At 58.7% G+C, this 20,154-nt stretch overlaps 2 protein-coding genes across 8 annotated transcripts; both read right to left on the bottom strand.

The window, feature by feature from the left end:
• Positions 1-432: 432 nt before the first annotated feature.
• STMN1 (stathmin 1) lies at positions 433-4,247 on the bottom strand. Of its 2 annotated transcripts, none has more exons than XM_066982784.1 (5): positions 4,151-4,247; positions 3,111-3,180; positions 2,207-2,379; positions 1,285-1,476; positions 433-921 (listed from the first exon to the last, which is right to left on the bottom strand). In XM_066982784.1, the coding sequence occupies exons 2-5, from the start codon at positions 3,121-3,123 to the stop codon at positions 853-855; spliced, it is 447 nt and encodes a 148-aa protein (XP_066838885.1). In that variant the 5' UTR covers positions 3,124-3,180; positions 4,151-4,247; the 3' UTR covers positions 433-852. The 2 variants fall into 2 exon arrangements, with proteins under 2 accessions (XP_066838885.1, XP_066838886.1); XM_066982785.1 differs by lacking the exon at positions 4,151-4,247 and adding an exon at positions 3,288-3,311.
• Positions 4,248-15,001: 10,754 nt separating this feature from the next.
• On the bottom strand, positions 15,002-20,053 carry PAFAH2 (platelet activating factor acetylhydrolase 2). Of its 6 annotated transcripts, none has more exons than XM_066982779.1 (11): positions 20,009-20,053; positions 18,594-18,688; positions 18,227-18,377; positions 17,906-18,002; positions 17,752-17,820; positions 17,504-17,618; positions 16,414-16,527; positions 16,183-16,274; positions 15,930-16,100; positions 15,667-15,815; positions 15,002-15,337 (listed from the first exon to the last, which is right to left on the bottom strand). In XM_066982779.1, the coding sequence occupies exons 2-11, from the start codon at positions 18,681-18,683 to the stop codon at positions 15,243-15,245; spliced, it is 1,143 nt and encodes a 380-aa protein (XP_066838880.1). In that variant the 5' UTR covers positions 18,684-18,688; positions 20,009-20,053; the 3' UTR covers positions 15,002-15,242. The 6 variants fall into 6 exon arrangements, with proteins under 6 accessions (XP_066838880.1, XP_066838879.1, XP_066838884.1 ...); XM_066982778.1 differs by having other exon boundaries at positions 19,977-20,024; XM_066982783.1 differs by lacking the exon at positions 20,009-20,053 and adding an exon at positions 19,901-19,919.
• Between the last annotated feature and the right edge of the window lie 101 nt (positions 20,054-20,154).

The following is a 20,154-nucleotide window of genomic DNA, read 5'->3' as shown; positions in this document are numbered from 1 at the left end:
ACGCGCGTGATCCCAGCACGGAGCAGGCCTGGCTTTTACCCCGTGACACTGCAGCGAGCGGTACACAGATCCCGATTCAATAGCACAAGCGATCTTCCAGAAACCCTTACCAAAAAAATAAAAGGCTCGGATCAGAGTCATGTGGCAACAAGGACTCGTTTGTCGAGGCATCAGCATCTGAAGGGAGGTGGCTCTGAACCCTTTGAACAAAAACACCCCACAGCTGACAACTGCTGAGGTGTCCAAACAAAGCTCCTACTGTACAACCGAGACAATGAGCGTGCTCTAGGAAGAGCCAGCTATGCAGCATGCCCATGGGTGTAAGGAGAAGTGCTGTTACAGATTTTTCTATCAGCGCTGGATAAGGATGCCTGTTGTAGACATCAGCCAACCAATTATTCCTCAGGTCATTTCCAGAAATGATTCTCATGGTAACAGCACTGTGCAGCTTTATTTAGTCACTCAGTTACAGCAGTATTTTAGAAGACTGGGACAGAGTCAGATTTTTTTTGAAGTGTAACATATTGAGCATGGAACAGTTTACTACATATTCCTTTCACAAATGTCTTACAGAGCTGATACAGTACTAGCCATCAACCCAGTAGCAAGTGCTCTGGAGTAGAAAAGGATGCAACAAGAAGATAGCTACACTGGAAAGACAACACTTTAGAAAAAGTGAAACATGGAAGGTCTCCCCTCTAGCCCCCAAAGAAAGCGTACAGTTTGGATCTAACTTTACAGTTCTACATCAGTTTCTAGAAACTTAAAAAACAAAACCAAAAGTAAAACCACTGGCCAGTACAGTCTTTGGATATTTAGAGGAGGGGGAGAGTGTCAGTTTCCAGAACGAAGTCAGTCGGTTTCGGCCTCACCGGGGTCTTTGCCTTCTTTGTTCTTTCGAACCTCTTCAATGTGCTTGTCCTGAAAGACAACAGCAGGGGAGCAGTGAGCCGCAGGGCGCAGAGCAGAGCGCGCCCCCGCCTGCATCCCATCCCCGGCTCACAGCAGGAAACCTGCTGCGCCTTACTGAGGGGGGCTGCGGAATGAAGCTCAAGAGAAAGCGAGCAGCCTGCTCTAACCCCTTCCACCCTCCTCCCCCACAAGGAGGATTCCTACAAGGTCTCCCATAGATTCCATATTCTTTTGAGACCGGACCCACAGACCGCCCAGGGATGTGTCTATTTGTACCAGTCCCCTCACACGGCTGTTCACTGGTCCCTGCTTAGCTGGTTTGCAAGTGAGGGGCGCTGACACCTTCTCTCCCAACCACAACTCAACACCTACCTTCTCCCTCAAGCGTTCCAGTTTAGCAGCCATTTGTGCCTCACGGTTCTCTTTGTTGGCTTCCATTTTGTGGGTCAGCTTCTCCTCTGCCATTTTGCTGAAGTTGTTGTTTTCTTCAATGGCTTTCTGAAGCACTTCTTTTTCATGCTCCCTCTTCTCGGCTAGCTGCTTCAGGACTTCTGCTTCATGAGACTAACAAAACAGAGCAGGCGCGTTCTGAACATAAACTACACAGCTACAATCCAGGTGCCTGCAACTCCTGAGCAGAGGTTTTTCCACCATTTTCATGGCAATCTGCATAAGTTCTTGATGCAGCACAAAGCCCCCCAGTACCCACTCCACCTCCCATAGTCTGTATTTCACCACTACCAACAACAAAGGAAAGGGAATTTTTATCATTACTCACAAGTCTTTAAGCGGGATTTTTCTCAGAAGGGTACATGGATTTTTATGTTAATACCTATTGATCTTTCCTAGAAGACTCACTTCTCAGAATGCTGAGTTTGCGATTCCAGTCACACGTGAGGCTGTACTTCAATTCCTAAGCCTCTGTACAGCCAAGGGCTCTAAACCACATCAACAGCAAGATCTTACATCAAGATACTGCATCCACAAGCCTTCTAATTATAGATTCACCACTAGGTTTTCTAGGAGAAAGTGAATCTTTCGTGACATTACAGATAGAGAAAAGAACAGCTTCTTTCTGAAAGAGCATCACCTCTGTTATCTCCCCAGTTTTTCAATTGACCATTCAAAATAACTTTGGGCGTAAATCTCCCTAAGAGCCCATGATTCTAACAAGCTCAATTAATATTCCATTTACCATAACACAAACCACTCATTTGTCTTACGTAACACAAATTTAAGAAAACCCCACGGATTGATTGAGTAGAGTTCCTTTAACCTGCTCTTTCAAACTTACCTTACGTCTCTCTTCTGCTGCTTCCAACTTCTTCTGAATTTCTTCCAATGACAGATCCTTCTTCTTTGGGGGAGAAAGAGGGAATTCTGGGACTGCTTCTTTTGAGCGGGGACTGAGTATCAGCTCAAATGCCTGCCCAGAGGCACGCTTTTCCAGTTCCTTCACTTGTATATCTAGGAACATAAAAAAGAAATGGGATTTTAAGCCATGAAACTGACTCAGCTAACTTGAACGGCAGCCTTCAAGAACTGAAGGCCACCAAGCTCACTTTAGGTTACAGGTGCATCGGAGCAGATAGCTCTGTTCTACGCAGTAGCGCCATTCAAAAACGCAGTGGGCAGTTCTGTTCACAATTCCTCCTTGATAAATTACTCAAGCGCCTGGCATTTCATTTAGCTTTTAATATCCAGACTCATAAAAACAACTGTAGAGTGTTTTTTCATTTGGAAGCACTGCTTTCTCCAATGAGAAGTTAGAGGTGAGCATTTTGAACCTCTTCAAAAGACCTGACCTAGAGGGCCAAGCACTGAAACCCCTTCTCTGAGAAACACCTAAGCCAGCATCCTTCTATTTAAACACCTCCACAGGGGCACAGGCACGTCAGCCCCGTATGGCTTCAGCTGTAGCAGCACACCAGTTTTGACCACCAAGATGTCTAGATGACAGTCGGTTTTGTTAACTGAGCAGATGGCGTGCAGATGAACTGAAGCCCATCTGCTCTCAGCCTAGTTTGGGATGGCTTTTGCTTCTGTTTCCACAAGCACTGCTTTAACAGCTTCTCCAAAGCAGCCTAGAGATGGTAGAAAAGCCTGGCGACAACAGTTTATTTGGCAAAGCACAACAATTACATAGGAAATTAAGGGGGGAGGGAGGAAAAATGCATTGGGCTCACGATCCTACGTACCAGAAGTAGCCATGACCGAGGAAATACGCCTCCAGCAGCCCGCTCCACGAGACCTCCGACAGCTGCACTCCTGGGTAACAAAGAGACACGTCTCTGAGCAGCAGGCACACGGCTGCCATCGCTTCCAACGCCCCGCAGCAGCGGGAAAAGGAACGAGGGGCCGACAGGTGACCGCACCCGGTACTTAGCGGCCGCGGGGCTGCTGCGCACGGGTGGGAGCGGAGATGCCGCTGATTTAATTAGCGCCCGTCGGGGCTGCGCCCACCGCAGGCAGCGCGGGCGGCGCTAGGACCCGGCTCCTCGCCCCGTCCCCGCCCCTCCCCGCGCCGCCCGCCGCCAGCCAATGAGCGCGGCGCGCTGGGGCGGAGGCCCCGCCCCCCCGGCACGCGCCTCTCCAACCGCACCGAATTCAAACGGCCGGAGAGGGGCGGGCGGGGGGAGGGGGAGCGCGCGCGCGCGGGCGGGGGGCTCGGGGAGGGGGCGGGGCCAACGGCAACATCCGGGCACCCCCCGGCGCCCCCTCCCCTCCCCTCCCCTCACCCCCACCCCCTCCCGCCCCCTCCTCTCCCCACAGCCGCCCCCCGGGGGAACGGCCCCGCCCCGCCCCCTCCCCACTGACAATGGCGGGGTCCTGTCAGGGAGGGGAGGGGGCGCCGCCGCCTTTCTCCTCAGCCGCCATCAGGGCGGCTCCCCCTCAGCGCCGACGGCGGGACAATAGGACCCCCGCCCATTGTCTCCCGCAGCCCCCCGTCAACCCCTCACACCCACATACCCCCCCCCCCCGACCCCCGACCCACCTCACGGACAAAACCGACGACCCGACGCCCCCCCCCCCCCCGGCACCTCCGAGCCCCTCAGAGCCCCCCGCGGCCCCTCAGAGCCCCCCGCACCGCCTCCCCTCGCCCTGACAGCCGCCCTCGGACCCCTCCGGCTGGCTCCCCTCCACCGCTACGACGCCCCCTCCGCTGCCCACCGGCCGTTCTCCGCGCCGCGCCCCCCCTCGGCCCGCCGCCGGGCCCGCAGCGACAGCGCGCACCCACCTGCCCGCTCCGCCGCTCCGGCCCCACTCTGCTCCCGCCCGCCCCGCCGCGCACAAAAGCGCCAAACAAAGGCACGTGACCCGCCCCGCCCCGCCCCTATTGGCCGAGCTCGGCGGCACGTGCCGCCCGCCGCGGGGAAAGGGGGGGGGGGGAAGGAGGGCGAGGCTGGGGGGCTCGCGCCCCGCTCCCCGCCGCCCGCTGCATGCCGGGAGTTGTAGTTCGCGGGGGGCGGGGGGAGGCGATGCGGGGCGGCGACCCCCGAGGGCCGATCGCGGCCGGGGGGAGGCTGCGGGGTCGCGACGCGGAGTGCGGCGGCTCGGCGGGCCGGCCCGGGGGCTGCGCGGCTCTGCGGGGCGCTCTCCTGCCGCTCCTTGAGGGCGGTGGGACTCCCTTTGTCTGCCACCCCGGTGCTGGGGAGGAGCGGGGGCCCCGCGCGGCGGGGGGTCGCTCTGCCCCTCGGGGGAATGTAGCCGTGACGGGGTGGCTGCCGCACGGATGGCTGCTTACCTCAGTGCTACCTGCCCCAGGGATGGCCTCTTACACCTCAGGAACATTTACCTCAGGGATGGCCGCTTACACCTCAGGGATGGCCACCTGCACCTCAGGAACACTTACCTTAGGGATGGCCACTTACACCTCAGGAACACTTACCTCAGGGATGGCCGCTTACACCTCAGGGACAGCCACCTGTACCTCAGGGATGGCCACCTGCCTCAGGAACACTTACCTCAGGGATGGCCACTTACACCTCAGGGACGGCCACCAACCTCAGGAACACTTTACTCAGGGCCATGGCTACCTCAGGGCAACAGCCATCTGCCTCAGGGCAACAGCCACCTCAGGGCCACAGCCTCTCACCTCAGGGCCCTTGGTTGCTGCAGAGCCATGGCCACCTGAGGAGCCTTGTTCACCTCAAGGCCAGCCAGTTGTCTGAGCGTCTTTGGTCATCTCAGCGCCACGATCACCTCGGGGCTCTTGGTCACATCACCAAGATAAGCACCGTGTACCTTTGTGCACCTCCGGGCCGCAGCCACCACAGGCTGACCCCACAGGATCTGGGTCTGGCAATGCGTTGGCCCCCACAGCCCCTGGAATGACGTTTTGGGATAAGTTTTTGGGTAGCCACCCAAACAAATGATGTTTTTGGTTGGCCACCTGGCCACCCTCTCCTATGAGGTGACACCAGCAGGTCCAAAAAAGCCACAACTGTCTTCATAACAGAATTTCCATGATACATAATGTGCAATGGCTGCATATAGAGGATCCTCCCTTGTCCTACGGGCTGCATTATGAGCGGTTCCCTTCCTGAGATAACGCCATTACCATGCATAGATAAGTGGCTTGCTCGCAAATGTGTTTTAAATGAACTGGCTGCATTTTTGCATGTTCTGTACAAATTACTCGTGTACAATTGCTGCGGTAGTTCTCATGCTGCAGTCACTTGAGTTAACACCAAGAGTCAATACACATAAAAGGCAGATGGCCAGAGAAAAGCACAAATCTTCTGCTACAACACAAGCCCAGCAGAGCAGTCTTTGTACCCAAAATACCAAAGAAAGGACTTTTCCGAGGGGACCCACCCTTCTTGTGCACAATCTTAAAAACACGGATTTTGCACCAAAAAAAAAAAAAAAATCCTACCTTAAGGAAGGTTAATATTGTGACAGAAATATGTAAAGCTTTCAAAATAGAGATTATTTTAAACACTTGCCCTGTTTTTTGCTGATCTGACGTCTATTTCCATGGAAACCACATCCAGCCGCCGAGCTGCTAGAACTGGGAGAGGTTGCTGTCGGAGTGGCTGGCTGGGCATGGGAAGAGCCATTTTCCAGCAGCATGGTAGAGCTTTCGTAGGGTGGAGGGGGCTTCAGATTCAAAATGGTTTGCCTGCTTGGCCATTCAGGATCACGCCTGGTACATTTACAGGGTTCCCGGCTCAAAAACAGCAGTACACGCATTGATATCACACACAACACGTGTTTTTAAATGAAACATCTTGAGTGCTTGGATTAAATTGCATTAAATAGTGCTGGAAGACAAAGAAGCCAAGAGATCATGTCATCAGCTTGTGTTTTGCTTTATCATTCATTAATTATCATCCATGTAGACCAACAGTGTGTTGGATGCTTTAATATTAATGCTTTTTAGTAAAATCAGTGAGCTTATCCTAGGATGATCTCAGGATTTCCCGAAGGAAATAAATCTTCCTGGGCTTGGGGCTTTTTGTTTGGTACCTATGTGACTGCCTTTAGTCACTCCTCATCCCCTGGAGAGATGATGATGAAACATCATTTTCAGCTTCTGAAGAAGGGATGCAGACTGAGATATAACTACAGTCATGCAGGGGCTGTTCTCAGTGCTTTCCATCTTATTTCCTGGGCTTCTCGCAGGGAGAAAAAAAAAAAGAAAAAAGAGAAAGACATGAACGTAACTTACCTTCCTTTGCAGACCAGCTTTACAGCCAAAATCATTTACTTCAGATAAGAGCTCTCATATGTAAGAGGCAATGTGCTGGGAATCAGATTTGGGATCTGTTCTCAGCTCTGACATTTTCCACTCCATGTTGCTTACACGGAGACTCTTTACCAACCTCTTTACAACACCTGCCACCATTGGTTTCAATTTAAGCCAAAATCTTTGAGCACTGCTGTAATACAAAGAGAAACAACAGCCCTCAGCAGCTGGAAATGCATGGAGGCGATCTCATTTTTGGCCTCATTGCAAGAGGGTTTTTATTTTTGGAACATTTCATAAGACCCGCTTGTTTATGTGGAATTTATTTTTGTCGGATCTCAATGAGAATGGAGTGTATGAAAGGCTTTTATTTAATTTGCATTTGATTTGTGTTTATCAACACTTTTACTGGGATTCTAAACAGGCTCTTCTTTCGGCAAGCCTAGCAGCGTGTGGCTGCAGTAGCTTTTGTCTCCTGGGCTCCTCATCACCAAGAAGAGCCTTTTGCTCTAATTCCTGTTTTTCCAAAAAAAGAACAAGCATCATTATGAGAAATTTCCTTCAAAATGCCACTATTTAACCCGAAAAAAAAGGCTCAAGAAGGAACACACTGTTTGAAGCCCAAATCTAACCAGATCAGCCAGATGAATCAGACGAATTTGTGCATCTTGGGACAAGAAAGGACCACAGCAGAACCTGCAGGAGATATTCCCAGGGCGGGAAGGGGCGAAGGCGTTACAGACTGGGGATTTGAGCCGTTCTCAGGGCCAGTGGCTGCCGTGCTTGCGAGCCAGTGATAACTGCACCCGCATAAAATCGCTGCCCTCGTGCCGGTCACAGCAACTGCTCGCTGCTGGCTCAAGTGGGGCTCGCTCCCAGCACAGACAAAGCACGAGACCCCCTCGGCTTCGTCTCAACACACTCCGCTCCCAGAGAAACCGATAAGTCAAGGCCTCATCCCGAGGACTCCTTGTACGTGTGAATTTAGGCCGTGGCGTGATCAGATTTAGCACGAAGATTAAAAGAGTCTCCTCTGATGTGCTTATCACAATACCCCACAAAGAGACTGACAGAATTAGGTGACAACTCAGCCCACGGCAGCTCTTTTAACTTGCAAAAATATTTAATCTCTAATAAGGAAATGCGCTTTCTGAGTATAAAATTGCCACCCTTAAGCACCCACGGTGGACGGACTGACAGCTTATTTGTTAGTCAGAGAACGTTGTAAAGCGCCTTTGTAAGTAATACGAGCAGCAAGTGCATTGCTGAGACTGGTAACAGGCAGTGCGATAGTAAAGTTCAATTTAAAGCCAGAAATCCAATACACTGACCTGAGTCAGCCATAACCATACTCCCATAATAAATAACCTGCTAGAGGAGACGGTAATTGAAAAGAAAATTGCTCTCAGAGGTAGAGAGAGGGGCTGCAAGGCTTTTTCCTGTCCACGTTTTTCAGGCTTTGTGTTAACCTCCAGCAGATCTTTCTCCTCTCGGCCGCTTGCCCATCGACGTGGTGCTGGCACCTACGTGCTGCTGCCTGACAAAAGTCCTGCAGGAAAAAATTAGTGGCTGCAGAGCTCTCCCTGATCTTCAGATACAAATATGTTTCAATCCACGTGCAGCCTAGGAGTCCACGGAAATGTAGAATAAAACACGACTTTCAGGGAGTGTCTGCCTCCCCGTGAAAGCTCTCCCGCGGGCAAGGAATGCGTAAGGTAATTGAGATTTGTTTACTGGTGGGGTTCAAGGCTGATACTATATTTATGCTGAAATACACCATTAAGAAAATGTTCCCTTCGGAAAAAGATTGCACTTGCCAATGTGCTGTTGGAAATGATTTAATTTTTTTCAAATCAGACAGGGCGCCTGGCTCCTATTGCTGGTTTGCTTTTTGAGAAATTCACTCGAACTCACTTAATTCCTCCGTAAAATGAGACAAGTAAAAGCACTCACCACAGACGGCGATTGCGCCTGCAGCAAGAGAGATGAAAATATAAATTAATTGCTCTGATATTGGGGCAATATAACCCTGAAACATCATACTCAGCTCTTAACACGCAGCCACACGACGGTACCGCGTGATGCCCACGTACTACGCAGATGGGAGCTACAAGGCTCTAAAGAGGGTGGAAAAATATGATAAGCTTCTAATATACTAATGACAAGCACTTTGCTGTCCTCGCAAACAATCCCCCAGCACACGGGGACGGTGACAGACCCTAAAGGTTTGGCAGAGGCTGCGGGTTGGGCTCATGGGCACCTTAACCCCGGGTGCAGCCTGGTGGCCGTCGGAGCGCTGGCCTTATCACAGAATCCTAGATTCTGGCCTTCCTCCCAGGCGGCTCAGCCGGGGCACAGAGGAGCGCTGCCCGGTCTCCTGGCGTGTTTTTCACTCTTTGTTTCCTCAGAAAACGGGGCTTTGTGCAATCGAACCACTTCCATACCTCGGCCTCGTCTCCCGTCCCAGCTTTCGGCTCTGCCAGCCGCTCTCTGCCCCTCCAGTAAATATGGATGAGATCTCAGCGGCTCGAATTCCACAAGTTTCTTGAAAACAGATGGCTGGGGAGAGGCAAGAGCGAGGGAAAGGCTTCAGCACAAGCCCGACTATTATTAGAGACCAGAGACTTCGCGCCGGGGAGAGCTGCCGCTCCCTGCAGCGGGGAACATTTCGGAGCCGGCGGTTTCCTTTGTGCCACCAGCAGATCCTCCGAGGCAGTTGTGGGGTCCTGGGAGCAACCTGCTCGATAGAAGGAGCAGCCTGCACGTGGTCTCAGCCCCACGACACCCAGAAACACGCAGGGAAAGCCGGCCCTGAGGTCTCCTCGCCTCGCTTCCCCCTCCTCGCTCTCAGCATCCTCGCCGCTTTCCCCTCCTGCTCCCACCCGCGGCGCCGTATCTGCGTTCCCCGTATGGAGTGCCGAGAACTTTGCCACTCGAGGAAGCCTCTGCGCAGCCCAGGCTTCCAAAATAACCGACCTGCACCACCCAGCCACGGCGAGGGGCTGCGAGAGAGGCGCTAAGAAGGGCTTTACGGCCGGGTTTTCGCGTGTGAGCCAACGTGAGATGCACTAATTACATTTCAGAAGCGCCAGAGTCAGCGGCTTCAGCTGGGATGGAGCAGGGGAGACAGCACGGCTTTGACAGCCACATGGAACAGCAACGCACGGGGAGGCCATAAAATATTCAAGAGCGACAGAAGATTCCAGCAAAGACATTTGCTTTAGCTCTTTGCAAATGAAATGGGGGGGAGGGGGGGGAAGAAAAGCCGGGTGTAGCACTAATTATTCCCTCGCTCCTAATTAGTTCCTTGAATTTAAAATACGGGCTCAGCTCTCGCAGAAGCTCAGCGAGCCCATTGTGCTATTAATACATCCCTGGCGTGATACAGTTAAAAATACTGCCACCCTTTCAAGACAAGATGTAGCCTGGAAGTGTCACGATGGGAGGAGTTGAGGGATGGAAATCCTTTTAAAGGAGTACGACTTCCCCTGTGTCAAAAACCGAGAGGAATGAGCTTGTAACGACCCCCAGGCCGAGCCTGCCCTCACTGAGCGCACGTTTTGAAATAATTCCCAACGCAGAGCTCCCAGGGCGCTCGCTATCGCTGCCCACGTCGGCGCGCAGCCTCACGGTAACGAGTTCACTTCTTTTTCGCAGAGATCCGCCGCCCGGGGAGCAGGTGGGTTTGCGGTTCTCAGGTGCCCGACTTCCTTCAAACGGGCAGGGCAAGGTCAGATTCGGAACAAAAGGCAGGATTTGGAAGATCCCCCCCCCTCCCTGCAGCCAGCCCCGCACGCAGGGAGCCCACAGGTATTTGTCCTGCAGCAGCAGCACAAATTGGTGCTGTTTGCGGGCGAGATCTGGGGCGGACACCGCGGACACACCACACCACGCCTCTTCCCACGGGCTGCGTGAGCCAAGGAAACAAGGTAGGGGGGGTTAACAGCACAAATCGACCCCAGTCCAGCCACGAGGACCAGACCTTCATTTTCAGATTTCGATCCCTTCAGGACACAACCAGCAATTCCCCTCCCATCTCCTCCGACGGTTCTGCATCCAAATGGGTTAATGCCTGCTCCGTCCCGCTGGCTGCCTCCAATCGCTCAGCAAAACCAGCACGGAAACAATACCCGCACTTCGCATTTGCTCAGTGCTGGTTGATCTCTTTTTCCCCACTCATTTCAGTTCGTAATGGATCAATATATATATGTATTAAGAGAAAAAAGACCAGGCACGTCCACTACAGGCGAACAAAGGCAGCCTTTCATGGGGGGAAACACAGCTCTGCCTTCTGTGCCATAAAGCAGCAAGCTGCTGCCGTGCGCTGAAATCAATACCTGGAGAAACACGCTGATGTTGCGATTGCTAACCTACGTGCTCCATTTAATTAAAAATCAAAATAAAAAAACAAACCCAGCCCAGGCCTCGTGTGATGAACGTTGTCAGAGGGCGGCCGTCGATTCGAGGAGACGAAGGGGTCCTGAAGCTGGTGGGCTGGGGGTCCGGTGCCCCCGTGTCACCCGGGATGGGTGCCGACAGGGGTAAATGCACGCCCGGGGGTTAAAAAGGAGGATGGGGCGTTTGGGGTCCCCGTCCCACCTCGCACAGCCCCCTGCTCTCCCCCACCACTGTGCACAGGCACAAAGCACGCGCCAGCATCCGTGGCGCTGAGCTCAGCCGGTGCTTCCTCCTAAACCTGGGGGAAAGGACCAAAAACGATCCCTGCGATGTGTTTTGGGGTAGCCTGGAACTGGAGAGACCCCACGCAGCCCCTTTCCTCCTCCCGTGCCTCAGTTTCCCTTAGTCCTTTCCATCCTGTTTATTCAGGAACCATCTCTTGCCCTGTGTAGGGGCAGGAGGGACCGCTGCAGCCTGAAACAGGGCTTCTGCTGCAGACTGAAAACTCAGAAAAAAACACAGTTATTCCCTCAAAATGCTTCAAATGCAGCTGGTTGAGAGCACGGGAGCCTGCTGTGCCCGCAGCTTTGCATTTCGGTGGCCTGGAGCGGCAGCTCAGCCCCGCGGCATCGCAGCAGGGAACCAACCGGCAAGCGCGTGCCCTGGTCCCGCTGTGCGACCCAGAGCAGGAGGAGCTGGTGCTCCGGGAGGTGACAAAATCGAGGCGAATCCCTCGTGACTGCGAGCATCCGGGGGTTTTCAGCCCGAGGCGGCCTGGAAGCTGGGTGACAACTTGCTTCCGAGTGAGAAACTGGGTGTCTCCTACAAACCTCGCGCAGAGCCAAGTCCTGGTTTGCCAACAGAAACAAACAAAAAAATCGACACAAAAGCAAGCGTGTACTCACCGATCGACGGAATCCCAGGGATTCTGCTCAAGTGGGCGCTGCTGGGTCTGGGCTAGGAGCGGGGCACCTGCATCCCTGCTGCTCCTCGGGGCTGGGGCCGCAGCTCGCAGCCGGCCACCGAGCTCCCCTGCCAGAGCTCGCGCGGGTCTCGCCGGCGCACGCGGAGCTCAGCCTGCAGGGCTGCACACCTTCGGGAGCCATTGTGCATTCAGGCCTTACTATCGCCCTTAAAAACACGAGAAAAAATGAAAAAAAAAAAAAAAATAACAACAACAACAACAAGCTCCAGTAATTGCTATGGTAATTAAAAGGAGGTTTCAACACAAGTCTCAATTTGCATTAATTAAATCAACCGGGGGAGCTTCGGTGGAGTAAACGAGGTTGTCTAAGGAGCAGGAAGCGCTGCAGCAGGCTGGGGCTGGTCGCTGCACGTCGCTGCACCTCGCTGCACGTCCCCGCACCTCGCTGCACGTCCCCGCACCTCGCTGCACGTCCCCGCACCTCGCTGCCTGCACGCGCGGTCTGGGGAGGGTCCTGCAGCTGCGAGGGGCTTCCCGGCAGGGAGGCAGCCGCAGGCAGCAGGGGCTGGGGAGGACGCTGGGGAGGCTGGCGGGCAGGCAGGCGGCTGCGAGCTGCTGGGAGCCGCACGCCCGGCCTGCACCGCCGGCTGTCAGCCCCGAGCCCGCGGAGCCGCAGCAGGTCTGCGAGCGGAGGTTGCGCTGCGGCGAGGCGTGGGTAAGAGGAATTTGCCCATTCACACCCCGGCCGCGCTGCAAGCACAGCTGTGAGGGGAATACAAATGGGCAGCTGGGTTTTTTTTTGTTGTTGTTGCTGTTTTGTTTCGAATTTATTTATTTTTGAAGCCACCGGTTTGAACAGGAAAGCCGGTCAGACGCTCCGAGGTGCTTGGCTGGAGGCGAGCCCTTCGCAGCTCAGAGCTCTGGGGCCGGCTGCGTCCCCACAACCAGCACAACCCCAAAACCCCACGGCCAGCGGGACCCCACGGATTAAAACCCAGCTCTGCCACATTCAGCCCTGAACCCCCGCTCTGTCGGCTCAGGCTGACCTAGAGCTGATAAGGGCGGGTCACTGGGGCAGCTGGCAGCCCAGGCTAACCTTGAACTGCTGCCTCCTGCCAAAAAACAAAACAAAACAAAATAAAACAAAACAAAACCCTTCTGGCAAGCCCCAGAGAAGCAAAGCAACCGCACTGGGAAGCAGGGCAAAGGTCTCCATCGCGTGGCAGCGAGCACCGTGGTTTTGTGCTGCTCCTCTTGGGCTAAAGGGGTGGCGAACGTGATGGAGACGGGGAAGGAGGTTGCTGGGGGGGAGGCTGCTGGGGGGGAGGCTCCGGGCTGGGTTTGGCAGCAGATGCAGCGGGGCAGCGAGGTCGGGGAGTGCTGGGAGAGGGATCCCCCAGCAGCTGAGCACAGGGGAGCCGGGAGGGGACGATGGAGCGGAGGAGGGAAGGAGCCTGCCCTGCCCCAGCGACACCGGGGCTCTTCCAAACTCTCCTCATTCCTCTTCTGGGCAAGAAGAGAGCCAGGGACAGGGCCCTGGGCACGGGGGCCAAATCCGGAGAGGGGAGCAGCCCACGGGGGGTGCAGGGCCGGGCAGCCCCTGCTCCCCCTCTCTCCCAGCCCCACGGGCACGGCGATGGCAAGGAGCAGCTCCTGGCGAGCCCAGGGGTTAACGTGTTCCGGAGCCACCCTCCGACCACAGCCGCTCCCCCCCGGCTCCCAAAGGCCCTTACATAAGGCTCCTGCACAATTTATGGCCTTCCTCAGCTGGTGCCGCCACCGGGCTGCTCCGTGCTGTGTCAGAGCAGATGGCGGCGGCGCTAACTCGGGGAGGAAGATGGGACTCGATTTCGGCACCGGTCACTGTCTCTCGCTGTTAGGCAGGATGCAGAAGCACGTCCCCCCCCGACAGGCTCTGTCCCCCCCCAGATCATCGCAGGAATCGACCTTGAGCGTCCCCACCCCACCCTCAGCATCTCAGCAGCACGGTCCCGCTGCTCCCCGCGTTACCACGCCCCAGCCTGCTCCCAGCACCAGAGGCTGTAAAGCAGTTAAAAATACATCTGGAAGCCTCGAAAGCACCGGGGGCTTGCGGTCCTGTCTGTGTCGGTCCTTCGTGCCATGGGAGGAGGACAGGAGATGTGTTCTCTGCTGCCACACCTTTCCCCGATCACCCCAGGGCATCCTCAGCCCTCGATTAAGAGGAGACAGCGAGGAGGGGATGCGGCCGTCGCACCGGAGGAGGGAGGGAAGGATGCTGCTCCTCCATTCCCCGCTTCCCCCAGGGCCCTGGGGTTTGCTGTCACCGGGCAAGGAACAGCTCAGGCCCCCCAGACCCGAGGCACCCGAGGAAACCTTGCTGCCGCAGGGTCCCGCGAGCTGTGGCACCGTGCACATCCCCAGCGGGAGCCGCGGGGGACAAAGGCCAAGCAGATGGCGTGCCACCACCCCGCCGGCGGCAGCAGCTGCCGAGGCAGCGCGTCCAGCACCACCGGCTGCGGCCCCGGCCACAGAGCCCATACGGAAATCTGGGGAGGGTCTGCGGGGCCCTAAACCGGCGGCCCCAGTGCCGCCGGGCTGCTTCGGGACAGCTGAGGGCCGGACCCTCCTTAAAGAGCAGCCCTTGTGCTCACGTCTCCGGTATTCCTGGGGACAGGGTTGTAGATGCTTCTGGACTGCTTCCATCCTGCCTCCAGCACGTGCTCGTGCCTGCAGCCTGCTCGCGGCGCTGCTCTCAGTGCTGCACGACCCGGCTGTTTGCTGTGTCACATCCCTGCACCGCCGGGCTGCTCAGAGATGCTTCCTTAAACCACTTTCTTCCCCCCCCCTTTCCCCTCCCCAAATTTTGCACTTGAAGCCAGCAATCAGCTCAGCTTCCCGATCAGATCTGCATCGCCTCCGTGCTCGGAGCCCTTTCGCTGCGTCTTTCTTTGCTCTGGTTCTTGTGGCCCCGCTTGGTCCATCCCCAACCCTGCCCCTGCCACGTGTGCCACCGCCGCGGCGCACCCAGCCAGGACCGGAGCTGCCCCCGTGCCCCACGCGTGCGAGAAGGCCGCCACCCAAGGGAGCCCAAGTCCTCGTCCCCAGGGGTTTTATTCCCTGAGCTCCGCAGCCCTCGCTGCCCCACCGCGGGCAGCCCTCGGGCTGGGAGGGATTTCCCGGCACTCCTGGCGAGCGCCGCAGCCACGTCCCACGGGCGCAGTCCCCAGGCCCTGCTCTCCCCAGGGGCCCTCCTGCCCTTCGGGGCTGGCTCCCGAACGTCCTCGGGCGGATGATTTCCCGGCTCCCAGCTCCCAGCAGCGGCCTCGCAGCCGGTTACAGGTTGGAGAGGCAGGGAGGTGCTTCCGGCACGACCGAGTCGCCGATGCCGTCCAGGAGGTGGTCCCAGCGATCGAAATCCTCCCTCAGGTCTGCGTGGGGCAGAGCCGGGCACGGGGTCACTGCAGCAGTTCCCGGCCTGGCCCCACGTATAAAAGAGGAGCAGCCACCGGGCACCGTGCTTTGCGCAGCGAAGCTTTGCCTTAAGGCAAGGGGTGACCCAAAGATTTCCCAACCAGTGACCCACAGCCGCGTGGGGTGCCAGAGCCTCGGCCACGTGCGCCTGGAGGACAGGAGCCACGCGGCTCATGGCCATACGGGATGAGAAGCCCCAAACCAACCCCGGGGAGGTGGCCCTGCAAGCTGGGGGCTCTCGTGCCCTCCCAAACCCCACCCAACGTGCCCCCCACGCACGCCGTACCGAGATGCCTTTGCAGGAAGGCCAGAGCCGCCCGGCTGGTGATGTCCAGGCCCTTGTGGGGGTCGAGGGTGCCCCCCACGCTGAAGATGCGCTTGACGAGCTTCCCGGTGAGAAAGGCGAAGTCGGTTTGGCTGTGGTGCACGGACCCCCTGGGGAAGGGAAGGGAGCGTGGCAGGGGTCCTGCTGCTCCCGGCCGGCTCCTTGCTGCTCCTTTCGGGGCGGGGGGGGGGACCACCGGGTGCCTGCCCCCAGCCCCGACACACAGCACGGTTATGATCCTCGTCTGGCTGTTTCTGGAGCTCAGCCTCTTCATTTTGGCGATGCTTTCTGGCGTCTGGAACTTCTCGGCGTTGATGAAGAGCACGGGCCTGGGCACCTCCGGGTACAGCATGTTCTCCAGGGGGAACATCCAGGCGTCGAGAGCCACCGCGCACCTGCGCGGGACGGACGCACGGCGCTGGCCTCGGGCAGCCCCCGGCCCCCCAGCCCCTCGGCAGCACCCCCGGAGCCGCTCACCTGAAGCTGGGCTCCTTCACCAAGGCCAGCACGGCGGTCACCCCCCCGAACGAATGGCCCATGACGGCCACTTTGGCCAGATCAACGCCGTCCTGAAAAAAGGGTGAGCCGGCGTGGCTCCGCATACGTCCCCAGGAAAAGACGCGTGGAACGCGACCTGATCCTGCCTGCAACCCCCCCGGCCCGACGAAGCCCCCGGGCTGCTCCCCCGGCACCCCCGGAGCCGGGTACCTTCAGCACGGAGAGGTCGAAGTCCGGGTGCAGGACGTTGGGGACGGGCTGACCGCCGCGGATGGCCTGGAAGAGCCGGAGCGCCCGCACGCACTCATTTGCTCTCTGATGAACCTGCAGCGAGAGTTGCCCTGGGCAATTAGCCCCCTGCTAATTACAGGCAGGGTCCTCACGGTGCTGCCTTCCCCAGTGTGTCCCCCCCCCCAGGCTCTTCACTCTAAACCCACAACGCTCGGCCAGGCTTTCCCTGAATTACGGCGGGCGAGAGAGGCTGCAGCACAGCGGCTCCCGCAGGGCTGCAGTGAATTTATTGGGGTGGTTTCCTTTTCCACTGCGATTCACTCCATCTGATACCACGGACCGCCGGAGATAACCCAAAGCCCCCGAAATCCCTCAGTGCTGAGCCGTGCCGGGGAGATGCTGCCCTTCGGCCGAGCCTCTGCTATATTTATAATAATAATAATCTCTGCTGGATTTATCGTTCCCTTTCAACACGTGAACTGAGCACAAGCACATGAGCATAAGCTCGTGGGGTCATTTTTACAGGGAACTATTTCCCTTGTCCGTGCCACGTGCTGTGAAATGGGGCATATGTGAAGCTAACAGGCTGGGAAGCGATTCGGGGCTGCTAAAACACCCCCGACCACTCCGTGTCCTGCAGTTCTCCTGCCACAAATCTCAGCTGCCGGGGTAATTCCTGAGAGGGAGCAAGTGGAGCACAACCAGCAGCAGCAGCACCACCAGCAGCAGCAGCAGGGCTGCAGATGCGGCCGAGCCCCCCCAGGCTGGGGACAGCCCGGCTCCCTGGGGCACCGGTGACCTTACGCACGCGGGGACGTGGCCAAACCCAGCTGGGCTCCAGCCGGTGTCAGCCTAAAGCCAGGCGGAGGGGGCCCAGGAAACGAAGCCAACCAGGCTGGGCGGATTTTGATCAGCTTGCCAGGAACAAGCTCGGGATCAGCCCCAGAATTGCCCCCGTACGGGTTGGGGAAGGGCAGGAGAAGCCCCCAGGGAGCGCAGCTCGGCTTGCCCTGGGGTGGGGATTTGACGCGTCCCGCTTTGCCCACCCTTAGCCCTGCCAGCCCAGCACCTGCATGTTCCGAAAATAAAACTCCTTCTGTCCCTGGGGCACCCGCTGGTGGTGGATCCACTGCTCCTGCCCGCTCCCCGCCGTGCAGAAATACGTCGCGGAGGCAGAGCGGTCCCTGCGGCAGCGGGAGGGCAGAGGGCACGTGGGGGGGCAGCACCCCACGTCCAGACCCCCGTTGGAGGCACCAGCGGGATCGTTTCCCTCTCGGGACCACCGGACCCGTGAGGCGGTGGGGTCCGGGTGCCAACCTGTGCTCCAGCGCCGCCACCACGAAGCCCCGGGACGCCAGCTCCGTGCAGATGGACGAGTACAGGGTGCTGCGGAGGGCCCCCGGTGGGGTCAGGGCTCCCAGCCGGGTCCCCGTCCCGGCTCCAGCCCCGAGCCCCCCGCCCGTCCTCCTACCGAAAAGCCCCCAGGCCGTGGGAGAAGACGACCAGCGGGTACCCGCCGCTGCGGGGTTTGAACGGCGCCTTCCAGCTCACCGGCACTCTGCAGGAGCCTGCGGGGAAGAGAAGGGACCCCGGAAAAAACGGGGGGACGGGCAAACCGGGGTGCTGCCGCCGCAGCGGGTCCCCGCTCAGCTCCGTCACCACCCACGGCACCCTCCCCGCATCCTCCTCACGCCGAGGACAGGCTCCACTGCGTCAAACCCCACTAAAGTAATGGGGTCCCAGGGCAGGGGAGACACCCGGGATGGGGTCGGGGTGCCGGCCGCCCCCTTACCGAAGGCGACGTGGAGCAGGGGCGCGCCCCAGCGCTGGCTGTGGCCGGTGGAGTCGGCCAGCCCGCGGCAGTACTCGTAGCGCGGGATCCAGCGCGGCCGCTCGGCCCCTTCCCGGGGCTCGCAGGGGTAGAAGAGGCGGAGGAAGAGCCCCTGGAGGAGAGAGAGGGGACGGGGGGGTGATGCGGGGGGGGGGCGGCGTGGAGCCCACCGAGGGCTGCGCCCCAGCCCCTCGCACCTGTGCCCACTGCGGGACATCCTCGGCGGGCTCAGGCCATGCAAAACCCGGGTGGCTGCGGCCACCCTGACTGTCCCTGTCCCTGTCCCTGTCCCCATCCCCGTCCCTTGTCCCTGTCCCCCGTCCCGTACCTGCTGTGTATGGCCCACCATGACGTCCACGCAGCCCACGCAGTGAGGTCCCTTCCCCGGGGGCAGCGCCAGCGACTGTTCCCCCCCCATGGCACCTGGGTGGAGGCAGGGGGTCAGTGTCCGTGCCCCGCACCCCGAACCAGGATCAGCCTCTTCCTTCCCCCGTCGCCTCCCCGTCACCAAAACCCCGCGCTGAGGCCACCGGGGTGCTGACGGGGGGGGGAGAAACGGGGGTCCCGGCTCCCACCGCCCCTCACGAACGACCACGGGCACCTGGGGGTGGCACCTTGGGGTGGCACCGAGGGGTGACAGCCGGACCTGGGGTCCCAGGCGCTGTCCCCAGCCCCGCCGCCGCACGTTGGCCGGCCACGCGCTGCCCCGGTGGGGGCAAAGTCCCCGGGGCCGACCCGAGGCCGTGGTTCCTCGCCCCGTGGGGTTTTTAATCCGTCCCGTGCCCAACTCGCCCCTCGCCGTGCCCGGGGACCCGTCCCCGTCCCACCCTGTCCCCGGGGAGGCGTTGGACGGGGCGCAGCAGCGCGGCCGGGCCCTGCGGAGCACGCAGCGCGCGAGCAAGAGGTCAGCGCAGGGCTGCGGGGCCGGACAGCCCCGGGAGCCCTCGGAGCCCCTGGGGACACCCCTGGGGACACCCCTGGGGACACGGGGGGCAGAGTCCTGCCCCCACCCCCCGCAGAACTACAGCTCCCAGCGTGCCCCTGGGTGGGGACTACAGCTCCCAGAATGCCCCGCAGCCCCCCCCTCCGGACTACAGCTCCCAGAATGCCCCGCAGCCCCCCCTCCGGACTACAGCTCCCAGAATGCCCCGCAGCCCCCCCCTCCGGACTACAGCTCCCAGCACCCCCCGCGGAACTACAGCTCCCAGCGCCCCCCTCCCCCCCCCCCCAGCCCTGCCTGCAGCTCCCAGGGCTCCCCCCAGTGCTCCCAGTTACCAGTGCAGCTCCCAGTGCGCTCCCAGTGCCCCCCCTATAGCTCCCAGTGCCCCCCCATAGCTCCTAGTGCCCCCCCATAGCTCCCAGTGCCTCCCCATAGCTCCCAGTGCCCCCCATAACTCCCAGTGTCCCCCTATAGCTCCCAGTATACCCCCATAGCTCCCAGTACCCCCCCATGCCTCCCAGTACCCCCCATAACTCCCAGTGCCCCCCCCCATAACTCCCATAACTCCCAGTGCTCCCCACAGCTCCCAGTGCCACCCATAACTCCCAGTGCTGCCATACCTCCCAGTGACCCCTGTCCCAGTTTCCCCTCTGGCTCCCAGTGCCCCTCCCACAGCCCCCCGAGCTCCCAGTTACCCTCTGTGCCCTCCAGCTCCAGCACCCCCCCGGCACCAGTATCCCCCAGTAGCCCCCCAGCGCTCCCCGCTGTCACCAGTGCAGGGGGACACAGCTCCCAGCACACACCAGTGCTCCCAGCACTACAGCTCCCAGTGCCACGCGTGGGCGGGGACTACAGCTCCCAGTAGCCACCAGTGCGGGACACAGTGCCCAGTGCCACCAGTGGAAAACCAGAGCTCCCAGTGCAAAACCTGAGCTCCCGGTGCCACCAG

This window comes from Anser cygnoides, chromosome 24 (genome assembly GCF_040182565.1).
Source record: "Anser cygnoides isolate HZ-2024a breed goose chromosome 24, Taihu_goose_T2T_genome, whole genome shotgun sequence".
Taxonomy (NCBI): domain Eukaryota; kingdom Metazoa; phylum Chordata; class Aves; order Anseriformes; family Anatidae; genus Anser; species Anser cygnoides.
This window is presented reverse-complemented; position numbering and strand designations above follow the sequence as displayed.

What these genes read in the sequence shown, in the direction of transcription:
- PAFAH2 (XM_066982779.1), bottom strand. Translation starts at nt 18,683, where the DNA reads ATGGGGGGGGAACAGTCGCTGGCGCTGCCCCCGGGGAAGGGACCTCAC. An exon ending in TGGTGGGCCATACACAGCAG is followed by an intron (nt 18,378 to 18,593) that starts GTACGGGACGGG and finishes TCTCTCCTCCAG; the next exon opens with GGGCTCTTCCTCCGCCTCTT. An exon ending in CCTGCTCCACGTCGCCTTCG is followed by an intron (nt 18,003 to 18,226) that starts GTAAGGGGGCGG and finishes TCTTCCCCGCAG; the next exon opens with GCTCCTGCAGAGTGCCGGTG.
- STMN1 (XM_066982784.1), bottom strand. An exon ending in CAGCAGAAGAGAGACGTAAG is followed by an intron (nt 1,477 to 2,206) that starts GTAAGTTTGAAA and finishes CTGTTTTGTTAG; the next exon opens with TCTCATGAAGCAGAAGTCCT. An exon ending in TGGAACGCTTGAGGGAGAAG is followed by an intron (nt 922 to 1,284) that starts GTAGGTGTTGAG and finishes GTTGTCTTTCAG; the next exon opens with GACAAGCACATTGAAGAGGT.